At 49.6% G+C, this 18,088-nt stretch overlaps 2 protein-coding genes across 3 annotated transcripts in view; both read right to left on the bottom strand.

Annotated features, from left to right (window-relative positions):
* CDC42 (cell division cycle 42) overlaps positions 1 to 13,641 on the bottom strand; it is a 28,858-nt gene extending 15,217 nt beyond the window's left edge. For both annotated transcript variants that reach the window (XM_064470572.1, XM_064470573.1), the window contains exons 1-2: positions 13,547 to 13,641; positions 249 to 390 (exon numbers count right to left, since the gene is read on the bottom strand). In XM_064470572.1, coding sequence (XP_064326642.1) covers positions 249 to 353 — 105 coding nt within the window. In that variant the 5' untranslated portion in view covers positions 354 to 390; positions 13,547 to 13,641. The remainder of the gene's footprint in view (positions 1 to 248; positions 391 to 13,546) is intronic.
* PPIH (peptidylprolyl isomerase H) overlaps positions 1 to 18,088 on the bottom strand; it is a 262,108-nt gene that overhangs the window by 190,637 nt on the left and 53,383 nt on the right. The window lies entirely within an intron of this gene.

Genomic DNA, 18,088 nt, shown 5'->3' with positions numbered 1-18,088 from the left:
ATCAAACAGAACCGACCAGATACAGAAGAGCATCCCAGCACTACCAAGTAATGCAGAAGCCAGGTAGCAGCAGCGTACCAAACACTGGTCATCACTTTCCCACGGCACATTAGTGGGCCTCCAACGGGAAAGCAGGCTATAAGAACAAGTATTAACGCATGCATGCCACAAAGGTTAGTTAGGAAGGAAACTCACACTGCCCTACCCCACCATGCCCAAAGAACAACCGGAGTCATTCTCTCACTTACCGTTGGTACATATTCCGATGGGAATTTATTTGTTGTGTAAGAAATTAAGAGACAGGTTTTACCAACAGCACCATCACCCACGACTACACACTTGATCGTCTGCATAGCTGAAGTCTACTAGAATATCAACTCCAGTGAGAACCTAGAAGAAAAAAAAAGACACACACATTTAGATGTTTCTAATTCTCACTAGGTAACAGTACATGTCATCGATGAGCTCTGACCGGAGCCCAAACCACTAACAGCACATGTGGGGTCTGAAAATGAGACATTCCTAGGTGAGTTGGTAGATCTGTTCTCTCTGCCACACACAGATAGGAAGCTGCTTATTCTCATAAATGCAAATACCTCCTGCCTGCAGCTAGACCCCTCCCACTGCATACAACTGCCAAACACCTCCTAAGACTGCTTGGCACGGTCACTGTTCTGCGCTGGGAAGAAGGACTAGGTAAATTCAGCATGTTTTTTTCCTAGTAACCTACAAGTGAGAAAAAACAACATCATAAGGTCTTTCCAGATCATTTTTAATGCACGGAAGCATCCAGCCTTAGATGCACCGAAAGCCAAAAGCGTAAGCTTGGGACTTGATAGCTGCTAAGTAATGTACAGGCCTCCCAAGGTATCTTCCCTCCAGAGAAGATTTTAGCAGAGAAAGCTCAGCAGGAAACACAGCAGTAAAAGCTTTGAAACTAGTTTCTGGTATAAAAATAAGCAGATACAGACAGAAGTAAACTTAATTAATTCCTCCTCCCCCTGCCTTTTTTTGGTTTTCTTTGAAAGCCTAAGAACAGTTCTACAATCTTTTGGTTAACGTTGCTACTTAACAAGTACGTTATCCCCACTTTGAAGTAGCTAACAGCCCTGAGAAGCTCAGCGGGGCATCCCGCTCCCAAGGAATCCTGTCACTCTCCAGCCATTACAAAAACATGACTTTAGCACATGAACTAAAGCAATATTTGCTATCAACACCTCCTCCAAACATTATTTAGCTACCTCTAGTGCCAGGCACAGCTACCCTTCATTAATATATTACTTCAATTAGAAAAGCACCAGGCCTGTAGCCATTCATTCCCATACAGGTGTGAAATCCTGACCCCAGCACGCATAGCGGCAAAGCTCCCGCTGACTTTCAACATTTCCATATTATTGGAAGTACTTTTATTTACAGCAGCAAAGCCTTGCAAACTGAGCCTCGGGGGGGGGGTGGGGGGGGTGCGGAAGAGACATCCATTGCAGCAAATTTAACCTCAGAATGGTGGCAATGCTTTTGCCTAGCAAGGGTGTTGCCACAGCTCTCAGTTCTGGGTAACTGCATGAAAAAAGCTGATTTGATCCGCACTGAACTATGCATTTGGGTACATTCTGGGGATTTCACTTCTCAGATTGATCTGGAAGAAACACAGTGCAATTCCAGGTTTTGGAGCACTCCAGTCAGAGCTAGCAACGTGATTTGATACCGCATGTCACATTGCCACGCTTGCAAGGGAAGGTGATTGCTAGTGACTCAAAACAAACTTTATAACCACTGGCTTTTCTTCAGATGCTGCAGGGATGTTCAAAGATTGAGACAGCACCATCTACCTCCATAACAAACATCCTCAGAAGTTCCTAAAAAGAGTACTTGTAGGGGAATACTAATCACCACCGTTCTCACAAGCCACGGAGAGATCCACAAGCAGTCAATTTTTTGGAAATAGCAGCAAAGACTCTTTCTCAGAGCAGGACATTGGCCAGTATCTGGTACACCACACACTCACAGTACTGCTATCGATACATCTTGCAACAGATACAGAGATGAAGGATTTGCGGAGGCATCAGGTGTTACCACCAGTCTTCTACTCGTACCGTATTTCAACATTACAATAACAGAAGATGATGATTTATGCAGCAGACCTCAGTTTCACACAGGATGAACAGCAGCATGCACAAAGCAATATCAACAGGTCCTTCATTAATACTACACAAAGCTCTGAAATCTGGCCCTGAAGCAAACACACATTTACTCAGAAGACCAAAGCAATTGTTTCCATTTCAAAAGACATTTTCTGTGTTCAGGTTAGCTCAACTGTTTATATCTAAGTAATATTAGTCAATATTGCCTCCGCTGCTAAGGTGCTCACATAGCTGTGCCTTGCCACGCTGGTGGTGCTGATCACAAAGTCATCGGAAAGAAAGCAGGCAATGGAACAGCACACCTCAGTCCCCAATTAAGAAAGGCTTCACATTCAAAATAAAGGTGGAAAAGGGGTGTCAGGTGTTTGATTGGTTTTAAACAGAAAACGCATCAAAACAGGTTCAAGCACACTCCAACTAAAGCCAGCCTAAGTTACCAGCATGCCTCGCTATTTTGCCAGCCTTATCAATGCAGTAAAGCACCATCCTCTGCCTTCTGCTTTGGGATTTACCCAAACACAGCCACTCAGCTGTGTCGCTGCACAGCACAGGCAGCAGCCTTCGTGAATTCCTCTCAGAGTTCATATATGAAGTTCAAAACAATGCTCCACACTGCATTTCCCACCCACTTCTTGTATACTTCTTCAGTTTCAACTGGAAGTCATTACAGTGCCACCCAAACTCAGGAAATCTCTGCTCCGGCTGTCCTTGCTGACCCCAAGTGCTATCACAAGAGGAGAAGCACATCCACCTCCGGCTTAACAGCCCTGGGCAGCCACCCCATTAGAGAAACCTCATCTCGCTTTCCTCCCTGCCCTCCCCCGGCAGACACCTCCTCCTCCATTCTGTATTCCTCCCCTCCCTTCCTGTTCTACCTCCTCTTCTACCCTTTTGCCCCAATTATTTGTATTTCCTTGTTTACTCATAATTTGGAGGTTACACATCCACTTCAACACAGCCTTTCCAAACCCTGAAAGCACACCAGAGGAAAAACCCAGACTCTGAAGCACTTCCTATGCTCATTGCAGTGTGCCAACCCATGATTAACTATAAATCTTAAAATTCTGTATATGCACCCATGCAAGAACAGCTCACATATGCCTTTGTTAACAAAAAAAAAGTGTGTTTAATGTTATTCTTTAAAACTCATTACTCCAGACAGCATCAACAAAATGAACCCACAGGATCAGGAAAGCACATGAGATCATGAGTGTACTACAAACCTCCACTTCTTTCCCGTCCTCAGACACAGCCAAGTCCCCACGCTGGCTCCAGGAGAGCTGCTGCTGTGCCCTGGTAAGGGTGCAGGTCAAAGACTCCAGCTAAGACGAAGCACACGCTGCACACACATGCCTTGCACACAGGTTGCATTATTCCCATACAGTCAATTCTGACTCTTGCGGTGAACAATCGACTTTATCTACATAATTACTCCCATACAGTAGAGAATGCCAGCAGTTCAAATTACGGGTATTTCCCAAAAAAAGCACTGCTTACTCTCACCCTGTACCTCAGATTCACAGGGTTGGTATGGTCCACATCACAGATTCAAACACGTACCACCCTGCAGTGGGTGTGGGAGTGGGGCAAAGGCTCTGAACCCAAACCACCCACCACCTTTTCTTACCAGGAGACCCCATCCTTTAAGCTTTCTGGCAGCGGGAACAGAGTGCGAATAACCCAAGGCCTCGCTCTGGAGTGTACAGCAGAACCTGAACTGCCCAACAGGGGACCTGGAAAGGCCTGAGGGGCATTGTTGGGCTTTGGGGTTTTTTTTTCCTTCTAAAGGAAAAATGAACAAAACTTATGTAAAACGTTGAACTGGCCCACTAGAAGTTCTCTATGTACCAAGCAACTACCACTTCCCTCACACAGTTGTTTAATTGCCCCCTCACCCATCAGACACTTCAGGGTTACATCTTTAAAGGACAAAAATGCATTTGAACACATCTTCAGGTAAAGGGATCCCCTCAGCCTTTTTTTTTATGGATATATAACTTTATCTTTAAATACTGAGATAAGATAGCCTAAGTTTTAAAACAGATTTAGAGTCTTAAGCATAGGCCTCCAAAGTCTTACAGTGGGAGAGTGGAGCTGTTGAATAAGTTATTTTACTTGGATTAGTAGGCTTTCTAGATTAGCTGGATGAGCTGCTTTATGTTTTCCACTTCTAAGAGGTCCACAGAGCAGTAGTGCGAACAAGCTCATTGTTAGGGAGCTTAGGTGCTCCTAGTAGTCCTTAGTAGCCCTGGGACCTACTCTTCCATAGGAAAAGTTTTAAAGACGCATACATCATGGACTTGTGGTTTAACAGTAACGTAGTGCAATCTGAGATACGACTAGAGGGTAACTCACCCCCAGAGCACACCACCAGGGGAGGGAGAAACAAAGGAGGTACAAGGGGTTTGGGTTTGTCCCCCCTCCAAAGTAGCCTCATAAAAGGGAACGTACATCTCCAACACCCAGCAGGACCAAAAAACTCTCCAAGGAGTTTTAAGTAGCTGAGGGAATTGAAACAGACTGGAAAACGCTGAAGTCATCCCAGTTTGAGTGCTGTGAGCGGCTTTTGAGCCATCTGGCCAAGGCCAGAGAGGAGAGCTGATAAAGACTGGGAATGTAATGCAAGTCAATATGACTTTGTTCTGTTCAGGAAGATCTAAAGGCTTCTTAAAAAAAAACAAACTACAACGCTGCATTGATTTAATTTCTCAGGCCTCTCTGTACTGTAATCAAAAACTCAAGTGCTTCAGTAAAGTACACATTAACTGATCAGACTTCTAGTAATGTTTGGATTTTTAACTTGTTCTGCATGTGACCACACCAGTAGGATTTCAAGAACTCAACAGTATCCTGGAAAACCGGGACCTAGCATCCTGGAAACTGCAGATTACAAAGCCTTGTAAACTTTGTCAAGTTCAGTCTGGAATAGAACCGTCTGATGAACAGGCCCATTTTACAGAATTTTGCTTTAAAGCTCGGTTACATTTTATGAAAAGCAGCTGATCTGCCTTCATGATTAATCCCAAAAAGTGGTTACAGAGAGATGTAAGCGTTGAAACAAACGACTAACTGAAGTCTCCAGTGGGAAGCTGCGGGTAATCATTCCCAGTGCAATGGAGCATTTGAAATTCCACACTTTCTCCAGACAAGCCTGTGCACACACACCAGAAGACACCAACAGATCACAAAAGCCTGAAAAAATCCATGGCACCTATGGCAGGTTCCCATTTACTAAGCACAAGGTGCAAGAAATGCCGTCCCAAACGCACCCTGACACTGAGGGCCTCATTTTCCCATTTTAATGGCAAGGACATGAAACGTGGTATTACTATAGGAGCGCCTTAGTTTTAAAAACTGCCTGTAATGCAGAGTATTTGCAATACCTTCTAGCAGCAATGAGCTACTGACTGTGAAGAATTAAGTGAAATTTTATGGCTCTTTGTACCCAATCTGTGTTCCCTCCTAAACCAAGAGGTAAGAATCTGCTTGATCTTGCCTTCACTCTCCATACAAGCAGTTCGATGCAGAAACCGCAGCCTCCAAGCCTGCTAAGATTCCTCTTATTTTTAAACTACTGAAGTCTGCTTTCAGGTTAAAATGTGTACATTCTCCTAGCCAAAGGAAACCGAGCTGTCAAATCTGTCTACACATCCTGCACTAGTTTCCTGTCAAGCCCCAGCAGCACCATGACTTCCTCTTTCAGGCGGGACTGAAACTGCTGCCATTTCATCACAGGTACCAGCTAAACACAGCTTGCTGCAAGCAACCGTCAGCTGATGACCAAGAACCATTTCATGATGCTCTTTAGTATACACCACTAACTCAGGAGTCAACGCTTAACCAGTCCGGCACGGCTTCCAGATCCTGCCTGAGAGCCTGCTCCACACTGCAAGAAAACAGAGTCACTTCTGAAAACTAAGAATAAACCATGTTCTTCCCCCCAAACAATGTAATTTTAGAGTAAACAGGTTATTCATCTAACTTCTGTGGGGTCAAAGCATTTGAAGACTCCCAATGAAAGGAACAATATTCACAGGATTTTACTTGTGGTATCTGTTAACCACTTTCACTCTTCCACGCTACTTTCATTCCTTGTAAAAGCCCACATTTCTAAGTATTTGTTTGTATTTGGTAGGTTGTAGATGAATAGAACTAATAATAGATTAATCACATCCATTCCAAGGCACCTCTGCCCTACCACTGCAAGGTCCTTGCCCTCTGCAACCTCCTCTATCCCTACAGCAAACTAACACTTTTAAAAGTAAAAGAGAAGTCTCCCAGATCAGAGGCACCAAAGAGATAATGCGCGACCACAACCCAAGCAATCAGGTTTTCCCCACCAGACACACCTACGAGCACTACAGGCAGAAGGTACTAACTGCACATCTGTATTACAAACCTGGCACAACAAACACTTCATTGCAAAGATCGCTCTGTACAATGCACCAGTCCTCTGCAAAGATCGCAAACTGCTAACGGAGAGACCGCACGAGTTCAGCTGTCAACCGTAGAGTTAAAAGACCTTGAACCTCTAAGTACACTGATATTGTCACAAATCTGTGATGCAAAACACCAGCAGAAGCTGCTCTCCGATTAAGTCTCTCTGGAGTTCAGCTCTAACTGGCACAGAAGGCAAAAGTGGTTTCAAGAGCAGCATTACCATGGCCAGTATTCTCCTCTGCAGGTGTACAGCAGCCATTACAGAAGTTATTTGATCTTCCAGCCCAAAGCCCACCTTTCAGCCTGCTAGGATTCATCTTCTTCGTGGAGATCTCACCCCAGAACTAAACACATCTACCACTTCCACGTGGTAAATGAAATTTAAAAGAACACATCCTCTAAACTACCTGGTACCCAAGATCACCGGCCCATCTTCCCCATAGCTCAGGCCGCTGCAAGCACACAAGCTATATACATTTGTTCCCAAGTGTTCCAAACTGAGCTTAAAGCCTGGGTACTTAATTTCTTAAACAGAGCTTAGAAAGGCTGTCAGACTACAAACCAGCACAGGAGTTGCACTCCTTTAGAACACTGCAAATCATGAAGTCCAGGGCAAAACCTGTAAAACGCAGAAGGGACAGACTGAAGAAACAATCTTGTATCACATCAGTTGAGGATCTTGAAAAATATACCCTTCTTTTTAAGCATTTATTTTTAAAACTGCCACTAAGAAGTCAGACAATCCTTTAAATCCTATCTCAGAATTTGCCCTCCACAAGGGAGAACTATCTCCAAAAAACGGAGTTACTATTTGGTTTATATGGAAGGTGTCTAATTATAAGACACAGGGCCAAAAAACCTCGGCTGCATTACAAGTTGGCATCAAAACAAACAGAAAAATTCAGGTAAAGATCCAGATCTGCAGCCAGCAGGTCTCAAATCTGAAGATGAAGAGACTGGCAGCAGCAAAGCACGCTGGCGGGCTCCATCTCGCACGTCTGCATCCACTGTCTCAACCTGATGCTGGATGCAGGAATGGGAAACATTCAGGCAGGCCCACGAAAACAAACTGTATGAAGAGACACAGGAACGCCGTCACCAGCACCATGACAGACCTAACTGAGCTCTCAGGCTGGTATTGTTATTGAAACCCACCAAATTTGTTATCATTACGGGAATCCTGTCTGAGATAAAGCATGTGTCTGGGATCTTGGAGCATCCCTAAGTCTGCCATATGACAGAGCTTGCATATCCCAACACCTCTGTGGTTTTGAAGCACCCATTTCTGGACAAGTTGCTACAAATTACAAAGGAAGAAGCAATATCTCATCTCAAAATGCAAATGTCTGAGATCAACTGATATTTTTGACACTTAAAGCAACTTTCTTTTTCTAATTATGTCAGAATTGAGAGCTACTTTGCACATCTTTGTAAAGGCTCCTCACAACAAACCGGTAAAGTGAAGACATGCACAAGACAGGAAGTGAAGGCAGTGGGGTGGGGAAATTTTAAAAGCCTGAACCTAAACTACCAACACGTTTCAAGTTCTGTAACCTCAAAAAAGAAGGGGAAAGCCATGTCATCCCATTTTACTCTTAAGTTCAAAACAAGACTGACTGCAGGCTGCCCATGCAGCCCAGAGAGAAAGTATGACTCAGTGGGCTCTTTGCTGCTACAGCAGCTACACCACGGCATCTGCCCACCTGCCTGGGCACTGGTGTTGGCCGGCTGGGCCACCTCGCAGCTCAGAACACCTGCCTTAACTTTATCACAAACTCAATGGAAAAAGGCAGAAGCATCAGCTTCCCTGTCGTCGCTCTGGTTAAGGTTACACTGTCAAAGCCAGCTGTCAGCACTGGGAAAACCTGTCCCAGATTAAACACTGGAAGTATACGGGCTTACATTGACGCCTTTCCTGTCAAAAGCATTTTGATCTTACATTAGAACTCTTCACTTTCATACTCTGCAGAAGCTATTTTACCCTACCGTGTAACAAAATCCTGTCCATTATTTTCATACCACATTAAAAAACCCTCTCCTTATTAGCTTAGTTTCATACTGTTAATTTTTAGAAATACGAGCTGCACCTACACTCCCATTCGTACACGCTAACGAATCATGGTGTGCGCTAGCCTTAATGTTTCTCTCCCCACACCCATGGCCAGCTACATTTAACAGTAGTAACACAGACACGGGCAGAAGTTCCTCTATTTTGAGGCACATTTTTGCATAATGGGAAGCACCCAGCATGCACATCGGTTGCAACAGATCGCTCCTCATTCCTGTTATGCTCAGGGAATGGGACAGTTGCGGGTGGACCACGCGCACAGACTGAAGGGTGTCCTGAGGAAGCTTGTGTTCAGGGGGATGGCTTGGGCCAAGCAGCAACATATTGTCTGAGGACTAAAGAGATGAAGCTTTGTTAAAAAAACACCCCCAAAGAGACTCTTCCCAACCGCGCTACCTTGCTATTAAAACTAAAAGTAGCGTGGAAGCTCGCTAACACCAGGACTGAAGAGGGAGAGGTTGCCCTGCACTCACTCACCCAACCGGAGAAAGGAACCGGAGGACCTGGAACCACGTTCCTTCGCACGGCATAGGATAAGCCACCCGCAGCACCGTGACTACGGGCCTGTTGGGCAGCTGGCAGCTTCTCAGTGGTAGGTAAATGCAGAAGATGCTCAAGAATAAGTAACAGCCCCCGCTCCAGGACATGGAAGAGGATCCTTCTGAGAGGAACTAAGCCTTTAGCTCAGCAACACTTCCCAGCCATTAAAAAACAAGTCACTAAGCTCGAGCTAGCTGCCCAAATGCATCCAGGTGGACCACAAGCAGCGGATGTCTGCCATCAAACCCAAGCCCAGCACACAGCCCTCCCACAACAAGTCCTTTTGCACTCAGCTGTTTGCCGACCCACAGCTGGCCCAGCGCAAACAACTGCGCCAGTCGAAGTGGCAGATGCCTCCTGTCCTCGCATCCAAAGCTGCAGGAGCATTTTTGTCATTTTTTTCCCCCCAAAACAGTACACTCATCATTGGCCAAAAACACAGCACAGCATCTTTCAACTTGGGAAGAGCTGAGCAATTCAAAACAGCTTGTTACAAACCAAGACAATTCTGGCAGCCTCAGCTATTGCTGCGTGTCTGGCACCGCAAGTGACAGCAATCCCCTCCCGCTGTCCCCAGGCCTCTGCCCAGTGGGACTGGAGAGCCCCACGCTCCACAGATTAAGGTCTGCTCTAACACTGTGTTAACTGGGTAAAAACCTTCACCCGGCCATAGTTTGGTCTACGCTTAGACAACACGCAATGTGACCACAGGCAAAGAAGCCTCAGTACAGATGGGGGCGGTATCTGCACACCACCTCCAGACAGAAAGGCTCAAAGGAAGCCCCTGCGTTACTTCATTTAAAAAGGTTTTGTTCTGTTTTTTCACGAGACAAGATAACAGCACATGGAACAGCTCACACGCCAGGAATTACACCGTAACATTCAGAAGTAACGGGGTGAATTAGCAGCACAGAGCTTAAAATAGAACCACAGACATTAAAAGCTTTTGCAAAACTCTTTGTTTTCTCTTTGTAAAATGTTATTTGTTTAGAAGAAAAGTCAATACATCTCAAGAAAAGGGCAGCTGCTTTACTGCTGAGAAAACAGGCCAAACAGTATTTTGCAGTTTTAAAACTCTTTAGAATAGAAGTCACTATCTGAAACTCAAAGGGAAGATTACAAAGACCAAATACATGATGGCAATGCTGAAACCCCACTTCTCACATTCACTATTTTTCAGTTTACTGCACTGCCAGGACTGCATAAACAAACCCAGTCCTTCCAACACCGATCTAAAGGATCCACCACCAGAAGCTGGGAATGTCTTGCCTTAATGCCATTTTTGTCGCTTACCTCAGGCATTCACCTGCACACCATCATGAAGACACAGCAGGGGCAGCGAGAGGCAGCTAACCGCTACAGATGGATGGCTGTACATGCTCAGGGAGGGATGACTTTGTGCCAGGCTTTAGCCCTGAGAGATGCTCTGGTGAAAGGGGCTTACCTGCCATTTCGAGGAGTAATCCTTTCCGATGGATACCCTTAGCTAGCATGGTGTAAGCTATTTTCAACAGGACTTGAAAGAAGCCACCTAGTTAAACGATGATATGCTGCAGAAGTGTAAAGATACTTTAAATTTCTTCAAAGCTTTAGTATAAATGCTTATCTATAGTCACTGCACTGGTTTGTCATATATTAAATACTAAAAATAAAGGGGGGGTTCATCTGCATTCAGCACAATGGGATGAAAGGAGCCAAGGCATAAGTTTACAACAGGGTAAGTGGTTAAAGAGAGCTTCCTGTTACCAGGAGTACCAGAAACCAATTTCACTTCCACTTAATTTGGCAGCACCTTCATCTTCTACAGAAGAAAAAAAAAAAAGTGTTGTTCTTTCCTCAGGAACAGAGCCTCAAGAGCAAGGATAACTACACCCCCCTACAATTCCTCCTTGCAGGCTGTTGCTCTAGAAGCTCTGATCACTGAAATTCATAATGATCGAGCCTAATGACATAGTGAAAGCTCAGCTGACCACAAAAGGCAGGAGAGGGAAGAGGGAGCTAAAATACACAAGCCCACGGATGACTTTTTAAAAGCTGCGAGTGCTCACATTAGCATAAAACAGATTACACACACCTCAACTGCAACGATGCACATTCATTTACTGTACAAGTTCTCAGGAGCCAGAAGCAGAATTGGAACCCAGCTAGATCAATATGCTGTATTGACTTTGAAGCTTGTAGGGTAACAGAGGGCTGTTGAAAAGATTTTAATTAAGATGTCCAGCTGTCTATGCTCATAAGGCTTGGAAATTTATTTTAGTACTGCAGCTGCATTGTAACCAGAGGGAACTTCTACATCAGGATTAGCAGTCAGCTTCATACTGTATCGGCCTTTCACATGGTTTGCAGGAAAGTAAGAAAGGCAGTTACACACTCACCAGGGAAATCCCTCGGAGTTTCAGACAGGCTCCATTTCTGTTTACTATTGTTCTTTTAGTAGGAGATCTACGGTGTCTATTTTAGATTCACCAGACATTCTAAAACTTCCAGAACTTTTCTGTTTAACAGTGAAAACAGAACAAACTTCCCAAAAGCGGCCATCAGTTTCCGGCAAACAAATACCCCCAAACCAGGGCACATAATGAACCAAGAGCATCAGTTGCAGGCCATGAATAACCAAGTTCAAAGTATGCAAATCTAACGATTACAATTTCTGCCTAGAACACGTTACCAAACTGCAAACATGTTTTATCTTGCATCACAGTAGGTTTATTCCCTGCCAAGACCTAAAAATCCTTTTCCTCATCGTTACTGAAGCACAGAACAAGCGAACAGTTTAAACACAACCATTTCTGCAGTTAGCAATGCACTGATCAAGTCTTACGTGCGCCCCTAAGACCTGTTTCAAATGCACATTTGCCTGTACTGCCCTCCCCATAATCCTACACGAAGGAGGAGGAACAGTTTACGGAGCAGAACAACGGATTCTCCACATATAGCTCGCTGACTACAAAGACTTTCTATCTAAAGTTGGTTTTGCATAAAACCCTTTTGCTAACTGGTAGAGAGAAGCTTTAAGTGCTTTACTGAGTTATTCCAATTAACAGTACAAGGAGCTTGATCCAGGTTTTAAACACCCTTCCAGAAAAACAAACAAAACAAACAAAAAAAAGGACATTTGGGGCCCTGTGATTTAGCACTTTGAATAACGACAGCCAGCACCTCCTTTCCTAGGAGGGAAGGAGCACAGATGAACACAAGACAAAGACAAACACAGATGGCCGGACCAAACTACTTCCGACTACACAGTTGTCATCTAACATGGCCTCCTCGCCAAGGCCTCGTCTTCCCCACGCTTTTGTCAGCAGCGGGTAGCAAAGCTGCCCTGGCTCCAGCGGCTGCAGCACCCACACGGACAGGGCAAGAGGAATTCTGACCATTTTGCAATTCTTCATTAAGCAAAGGTTTCACAATGCCAGTTGTTACATTCACAGCCGCCTGGCTGTACGAGTGTCTCCTGCTGTCGCCACCAAGCTCCAAGTTCTACCCGCTTATAGGAAAAAACACTAAGTCCAGATCACTGAAGCAAACCTTTAAAACACAGCCAGGTGACACGCTACTGTAGTATATACATCTGGAGGGCTGGCTCCTACCCCAGCCAAAACCAGCGACACCACGGCGCCGTGTGACAGCGGCTTCGGGAAGGACCTCGGGCAAGGCAGCCACCTCGCACCTCGGGATGCGAAAGGCACGGCGCGCCGCCCGACTCCTCCTCGTGTAGGACCTGACTCTTCGCAGCGCGCACAGCTTAAAGCGAAGCCTTGCACAGCGCCCGCAGCCCCGCGCCGAGCCCCGCACGCACAGACTGCCCCTCGGGCTCTCCCCCGCACCCCGAGCGCGGCCCGGCCCCGCCGAGGAGCAGGAAGCGGCGGCCGCCAGGGCAGCGCAGGGCAGGGCAGGCCGGCGGAGCGGGGCCCGGGCCCCCGCGGCGGCCGATGCTCTCGGCCCGGGAGCGGCAGCGCTTCCTGCCGCCGCTCCCGAGCGCCGAGGGTCCGGCCCCCGCCCGCCGCGCCAGGAAGCGGGGGAGGGGAGGGAGGAGGCGGCGGCCCGGACCCGCCGCCCCCGGACCCGTCGCCCCCGCCCCGCAGCGGCCGCGACCCACCGCAGAGGGCCCGGGTGGGGGGAGTGGGGGGGACACGGGACACAGGGGACACGCACGGGGCTCCGCAGGGGCCCGCACCCCCCGCCGGCGCTGCCCGGGGAGGCCCCGCACACACGCCGCGGGCCCCGGCAGGGCGGCTCCCGCACGGCGGTGGCTCTCGCACGGCGGCGCCGGGCCGGGCGATGGGGAGGAGGGCGCGGGGGTTGGCGGCGGGGGTCGCGGCGGCCCCGCACCCGCCCCGGCGCTGCCGCTCACCTCAGAGTCTCCGCCGGGCGTTGGCAGCTCGCTGCGGGGTCTCCTCGGCTCAGGCACAGGGGCACGCTGCCGATGACGTCATCACGCAGCCGAGCGGGGCGGGGACAAGGGGTGCGGCCGGCGGGGGAGGGGCGGGTTGCGGCCGGCAGGGGGCGCTGCTCGCACGGCACGCCCCGCCCCGCCGCGGGCGCGCGCGCTGCTGCCTGCGGGGCGGTGCTGCCGGGGGGGGGGGGGAGGTGTGCACCCCGGGGCTGCGCGACCCCCACCCCGCACCTGCACCCCTCTGCGTGCTCCTTCGGGGGCTGCGGGACCTGCACGCCACCCCGCACCGCCGCGCGTGCACGCTGGGGCCGCGGGACCCCGCACCCGCACCGCCGTGCGTTATCCCCCGGGGGCTGCGCGACCCCCACCCCGCACCTGCACCCCTCTGCGTGCTCCTTCGGGGGCTGCGGGACCTGCACGCCACCCCGCACCGCCGCGCGTGCACGCCGGGGCCGCGGGACCCCGCACCCGCACCGCCGTGCGTTATCCCCCGGGGGCTGCGGGACCCCCACCCCGCACCTGCACCGCCTCGCGTGCATCCGGGGGGCTGCGGGACCCCCAGCCCGCACCTGCACCCCTGTGCGTGGTCCTCAGAGGCTGCAGGACTCTTCACCCCTGCACCGCCGTACGTGCTCCCCCGGGGGCAGCGGGACCTGCACGCCACCCCGCACCTGCACCGCCGTGCGTGCACCCCGGGGGCTGCGGGACCCCCACCCCGGCACCTGCACCGCCGCGGGTGGTCCTCGGGGGCTGCGGGACCCCCACCCCACCCCTGCACTGCCGTGCGTGTTCCCCCGGGGGCTGCGGGACCCCCACCCCGCACCTGCACCGCCGCGGGTGGTCCTCCGGGGCTGCGGGACCCGCACCCCAGCCCTGCACTGCCGTGCGTGCTCCCCCGGGGGCTGCGGGATCCCACACCGCACCTGCACCCCTGTGCGTCGTCCTCAGAGGCTGCAGGACCCGCACCCCACACCGCACCTGCACTGCCGTGGGTGCTCCCTGTGGCTGTAGAAGCGCATAGTGGGCACAAAGTCTCCCCTGCAGGGTGCACGTGCACCCCTGCATCACCATTTCCAAATTCCCTCATTTTTTTCCTCCTTTTATTTTCTTTTTTTTTTACCTGGAGCTGAAGCTGAAACAAAAAGGGCCAAAGAGCCACAACTCCTCCTGCTGGGAGACGACCCCGTGGTGCAGTGGGCACTTGCACAGATTATAACCAAATCCCTCTAAACCCCACAAATGAAATAAAAACTACCCTTCAGGAACAAGAGCACAAGAAGAAAATCTCCGGGAGCTGCCATTTTGAAAAGCAGGAGCCAAAATCTGGCCCGAAACAGAAAACTTTAGAGTTAATTCAATTTTTAAAAGCCAGGAAGACCTGATGGTCTTGTAGCGTGCCTCAAGAAGGCAACGTAGAAGCAGCAGAAAGGCTGTGGTTAAAAATCCCTGTTGTGGGCAGCTGAAAACCATCTGAAAAGGGTGAAAAAAAAATGCTCTATAGCTTTTTTAATTTTGCCCGAGGTATTTTTTTGCCCTGTTTTGGTGCCTTCTGCAATTTTAGCACAACTGAGAGGTGTTGTCCCCCACTCAGTCACCATTCATGACATGGAGCCGTTAATAAATCCACCCCTCAGGGCCAGAAGAAGAGGATAAGGCTCACGGCAGCCGTACGAGTCAGCAAACATCAACTCTGGGGACCTTCCAGGAGAGGATCAGACTCCTAACAGCATCTTTCCGCCGGCTCTTTTAAACAAGCCCTGGTTTATCTGCATGTCCAAAGATGGAGCAAAATCCACTCTGCCCGGCGTTACCGGTGTCAGCAGCTCACCTCTGTCGTCTCCTGTAAACATCATCCATCCCTGGGGGTTTTGGAGCGAGCCGTTGCCTTCGGACCAGGCTCACTGCTGCCCTGAGCGCTCACAAAAGGGAGAGGGATAATTTCAAAATGAATTTTCAAGACAAAACTGAATGGAAATGAAGCCTTGCAGGAGACAGCTGATTTTTACCTTTTATATCTGGGAAACGCATTACGTACTGCAGCAGGACCCACAGCCTCTGGGTCTGCCTCGCTCACGCCTTGCCTACATGGTTGTTCCTCCAAGCAAAGCAGAGGGCACGCACTCGCCTAAATAAAGGCTTGAAAAACGTGTAGGAGTGAGATGTGGCCCATGCCTCATCTGCGGACAACCTCCGCCCTCCAGCACTGCATCCTGCTGACTCTTCTCAGCTCATTTTTGGATTAAATCCCCACCCCATCGAGCCAAAAACCCATAAAGGCAACAGCTCGGTAGAGGCTGAGCTGAGCAGGTGAGATCGTGAGCCTTGAGGGACTCAGGAAATCCTCCACCGAGCCCCGACTCCTCAGCTCTCCAGAAACTCATCCTCATCGCAAGCGTTGCAGCAGACTCCAACCTCGCCCATTTTCCAGCAGATGGGTTGCTCGGCTCTGCAGCAGCACCTTCCAGTAGTTCTGACGTTGCCTCAGCTCTTTGGGTTTAATTAGATCAAAAACCAGCCAGGATGGCAACACTGGGCAAGCCTTTCCAGGGTAACCAGCCAGCATCTGGGGGGAATGGTTCCCTCTTTCCAGCATCGCCTCCCTGCTCCGCAGCAGGACCACTTGGCAGCTGCAGCCCCTCTTCCAAACAGCACTGACCATGAGCCCACTTTCTCCACATCTTGCCTCTTGATACCTTCTCTGTGTTTCCACAGAAAGCTACATCCATAGCGATTTTGCTTTTTTTGGGCAAATCCAAGAGAAAGACTTGCCAGTGCCCAGAGGAATTGCGGGACACGGGAGTTACGGGGTGCAGAGGGTCCGGGATGTTTGCTGGAACTGTAGGGAAGCACGTGTAAAATCCCACCAAAGGCTAGCGTGTGAAATCACAAGCTACGGAGGTCTACAGATGTCACCCGATCCCCTCGCGCATGTCATTGTAAAGGTTTTAATGATGGGAAACAGATAAAACTGGGGCAGGAATCCCCTCTTCCCAGAGGAGCATAAATCAACACATGTGAAGATCTCTGCTTGCTGTAATTAGCGCCATGGCAAAGCCCATGCAGTAATTAACTTACTTCCTTCCAAGTTAAGATTTAATAACATGCAGTAAAATAAGACCTGGGGCAATGAAACAAGCAGGGAAAAACCCATCAAATTAGACACTTGTGACTTGATAAGGAATTAATTATACCCTGATCTAATAATAATAATAATAATACATTGCTTTTCATGTTCTCTTGCACTCCGAGTGAGGGGGGTGAGCTGGGAAACGGTGCTTGAACCGTCCTGCATTGACTCCGAGGACCAGGTTCTGGCCAAACAGAGGCTTAACTATGCTGGGGTGGGGCTGAGCTACCGCATCTGGCAGAGCTGGGAGAAGAAAATGTAGGACAAAAAGTGTTCTGGGCTGCCAGGGAGCTGTCTCAGACCTCCCATCCCTCTGGGATCCCAGCAGGGAACAGCTCTGCCCACAGGGAAACGGTGGTGCCAGCAGCCCCAAGAGCCTCTCAGGGCAACTCCCAGGGTGTGCCAGGGGGAATAAACAGCAGTGATGGCCAGACCCAGTGATGGTGCTGGTCCCCAGGGGTCTCTTGGGGATACAAAGAGGTCCTCCCTCCTTTGGTGGAGTCACTGCAGCACTAACCCGAAGCAGGAGGTTCAGACATTGAGATGGAGACGCATGAGTTGAGGGTGAGAACATGGTGCTGCAGCATCCTCCTCCACAGGACTCCAGTGGGGCACCCAAACCCCTCCCAGGTGCAGGTAAGGGCCAGGAGGAGCAGGATGTTCTGGGGACACGGTGTAAGACAAACAAATCAATGCTAGAATGGGAACAAGGAGTTTTAGAGGAGTTAAAGGGATTATTTTGAGAGCGAATGCATGAACCAACCCAAGCCTGACACACAGACTTAGCCCCAAATTGAGTCAGGCATCACCCAGCAGAGCTGAAGGCAGCGGTGTCAGTGGTTAAGGAGAGATGGGGCAACACCCAGGAAGGTCAGTTGACTGACCAGCTGGAACAAGCGAGCTCTGGGGAAGGCGAACAACCACTGCACCCAAGGCCATGCCATGGGGAACAGAGGGCACCACCCTTCCATCACCTCCTCAGAAGTGAGGAGATCCCAGTTGCAAATGTGGGTGGAGGTGGTGCTTCTTGGTGGAGCCAAAGTGCCGTTGCAGTTGGGCTCCACCAAGAAGCACCAGCTCCACCCTTGGTGGGTCCAGACCCTGGGGCCACAATTCCCCTTCCACAGATGGTCCCCAACCTTCACATGCCCCAGAAGAGGAGAGGCTAAGGCCAGTGTGCAGGTGCAACACCTTGAGCAGCACATGCAGTCACTACCTAGTCGTCCTGGGGAGGCCAACAAGTCATGGGAGGATCCAAAAAGATCTGCTCTGCGCTGGGGCGGCCTCACCCCGAGCGCTGCAGGCAGCGTTGGGCGCCGCAGGACATTGGGGGTATAAAGCTACTGGAGAGTGTCCTGAGGAGGCCACGGGGC

Source organism: Phalacrocorax carbo, chromosome 20, assembly GCF_963921805.1.
Source record: "Phalacrocorax carbo chromosome 20, bPhaCar2.1, whole genome shotgun sequence".
NCBI classification, from domain to species: Eukaryota; Metazoa; Chordata; class Aves; order Suliformes; family Phalacrocoracidae; genus Phalacrocorax; species Phalacrocorax carbo.
Note: the sequence above shows the minus strand (reverse complement) of the source record. Positions and strands in the feature narration are given on the sequence as shown.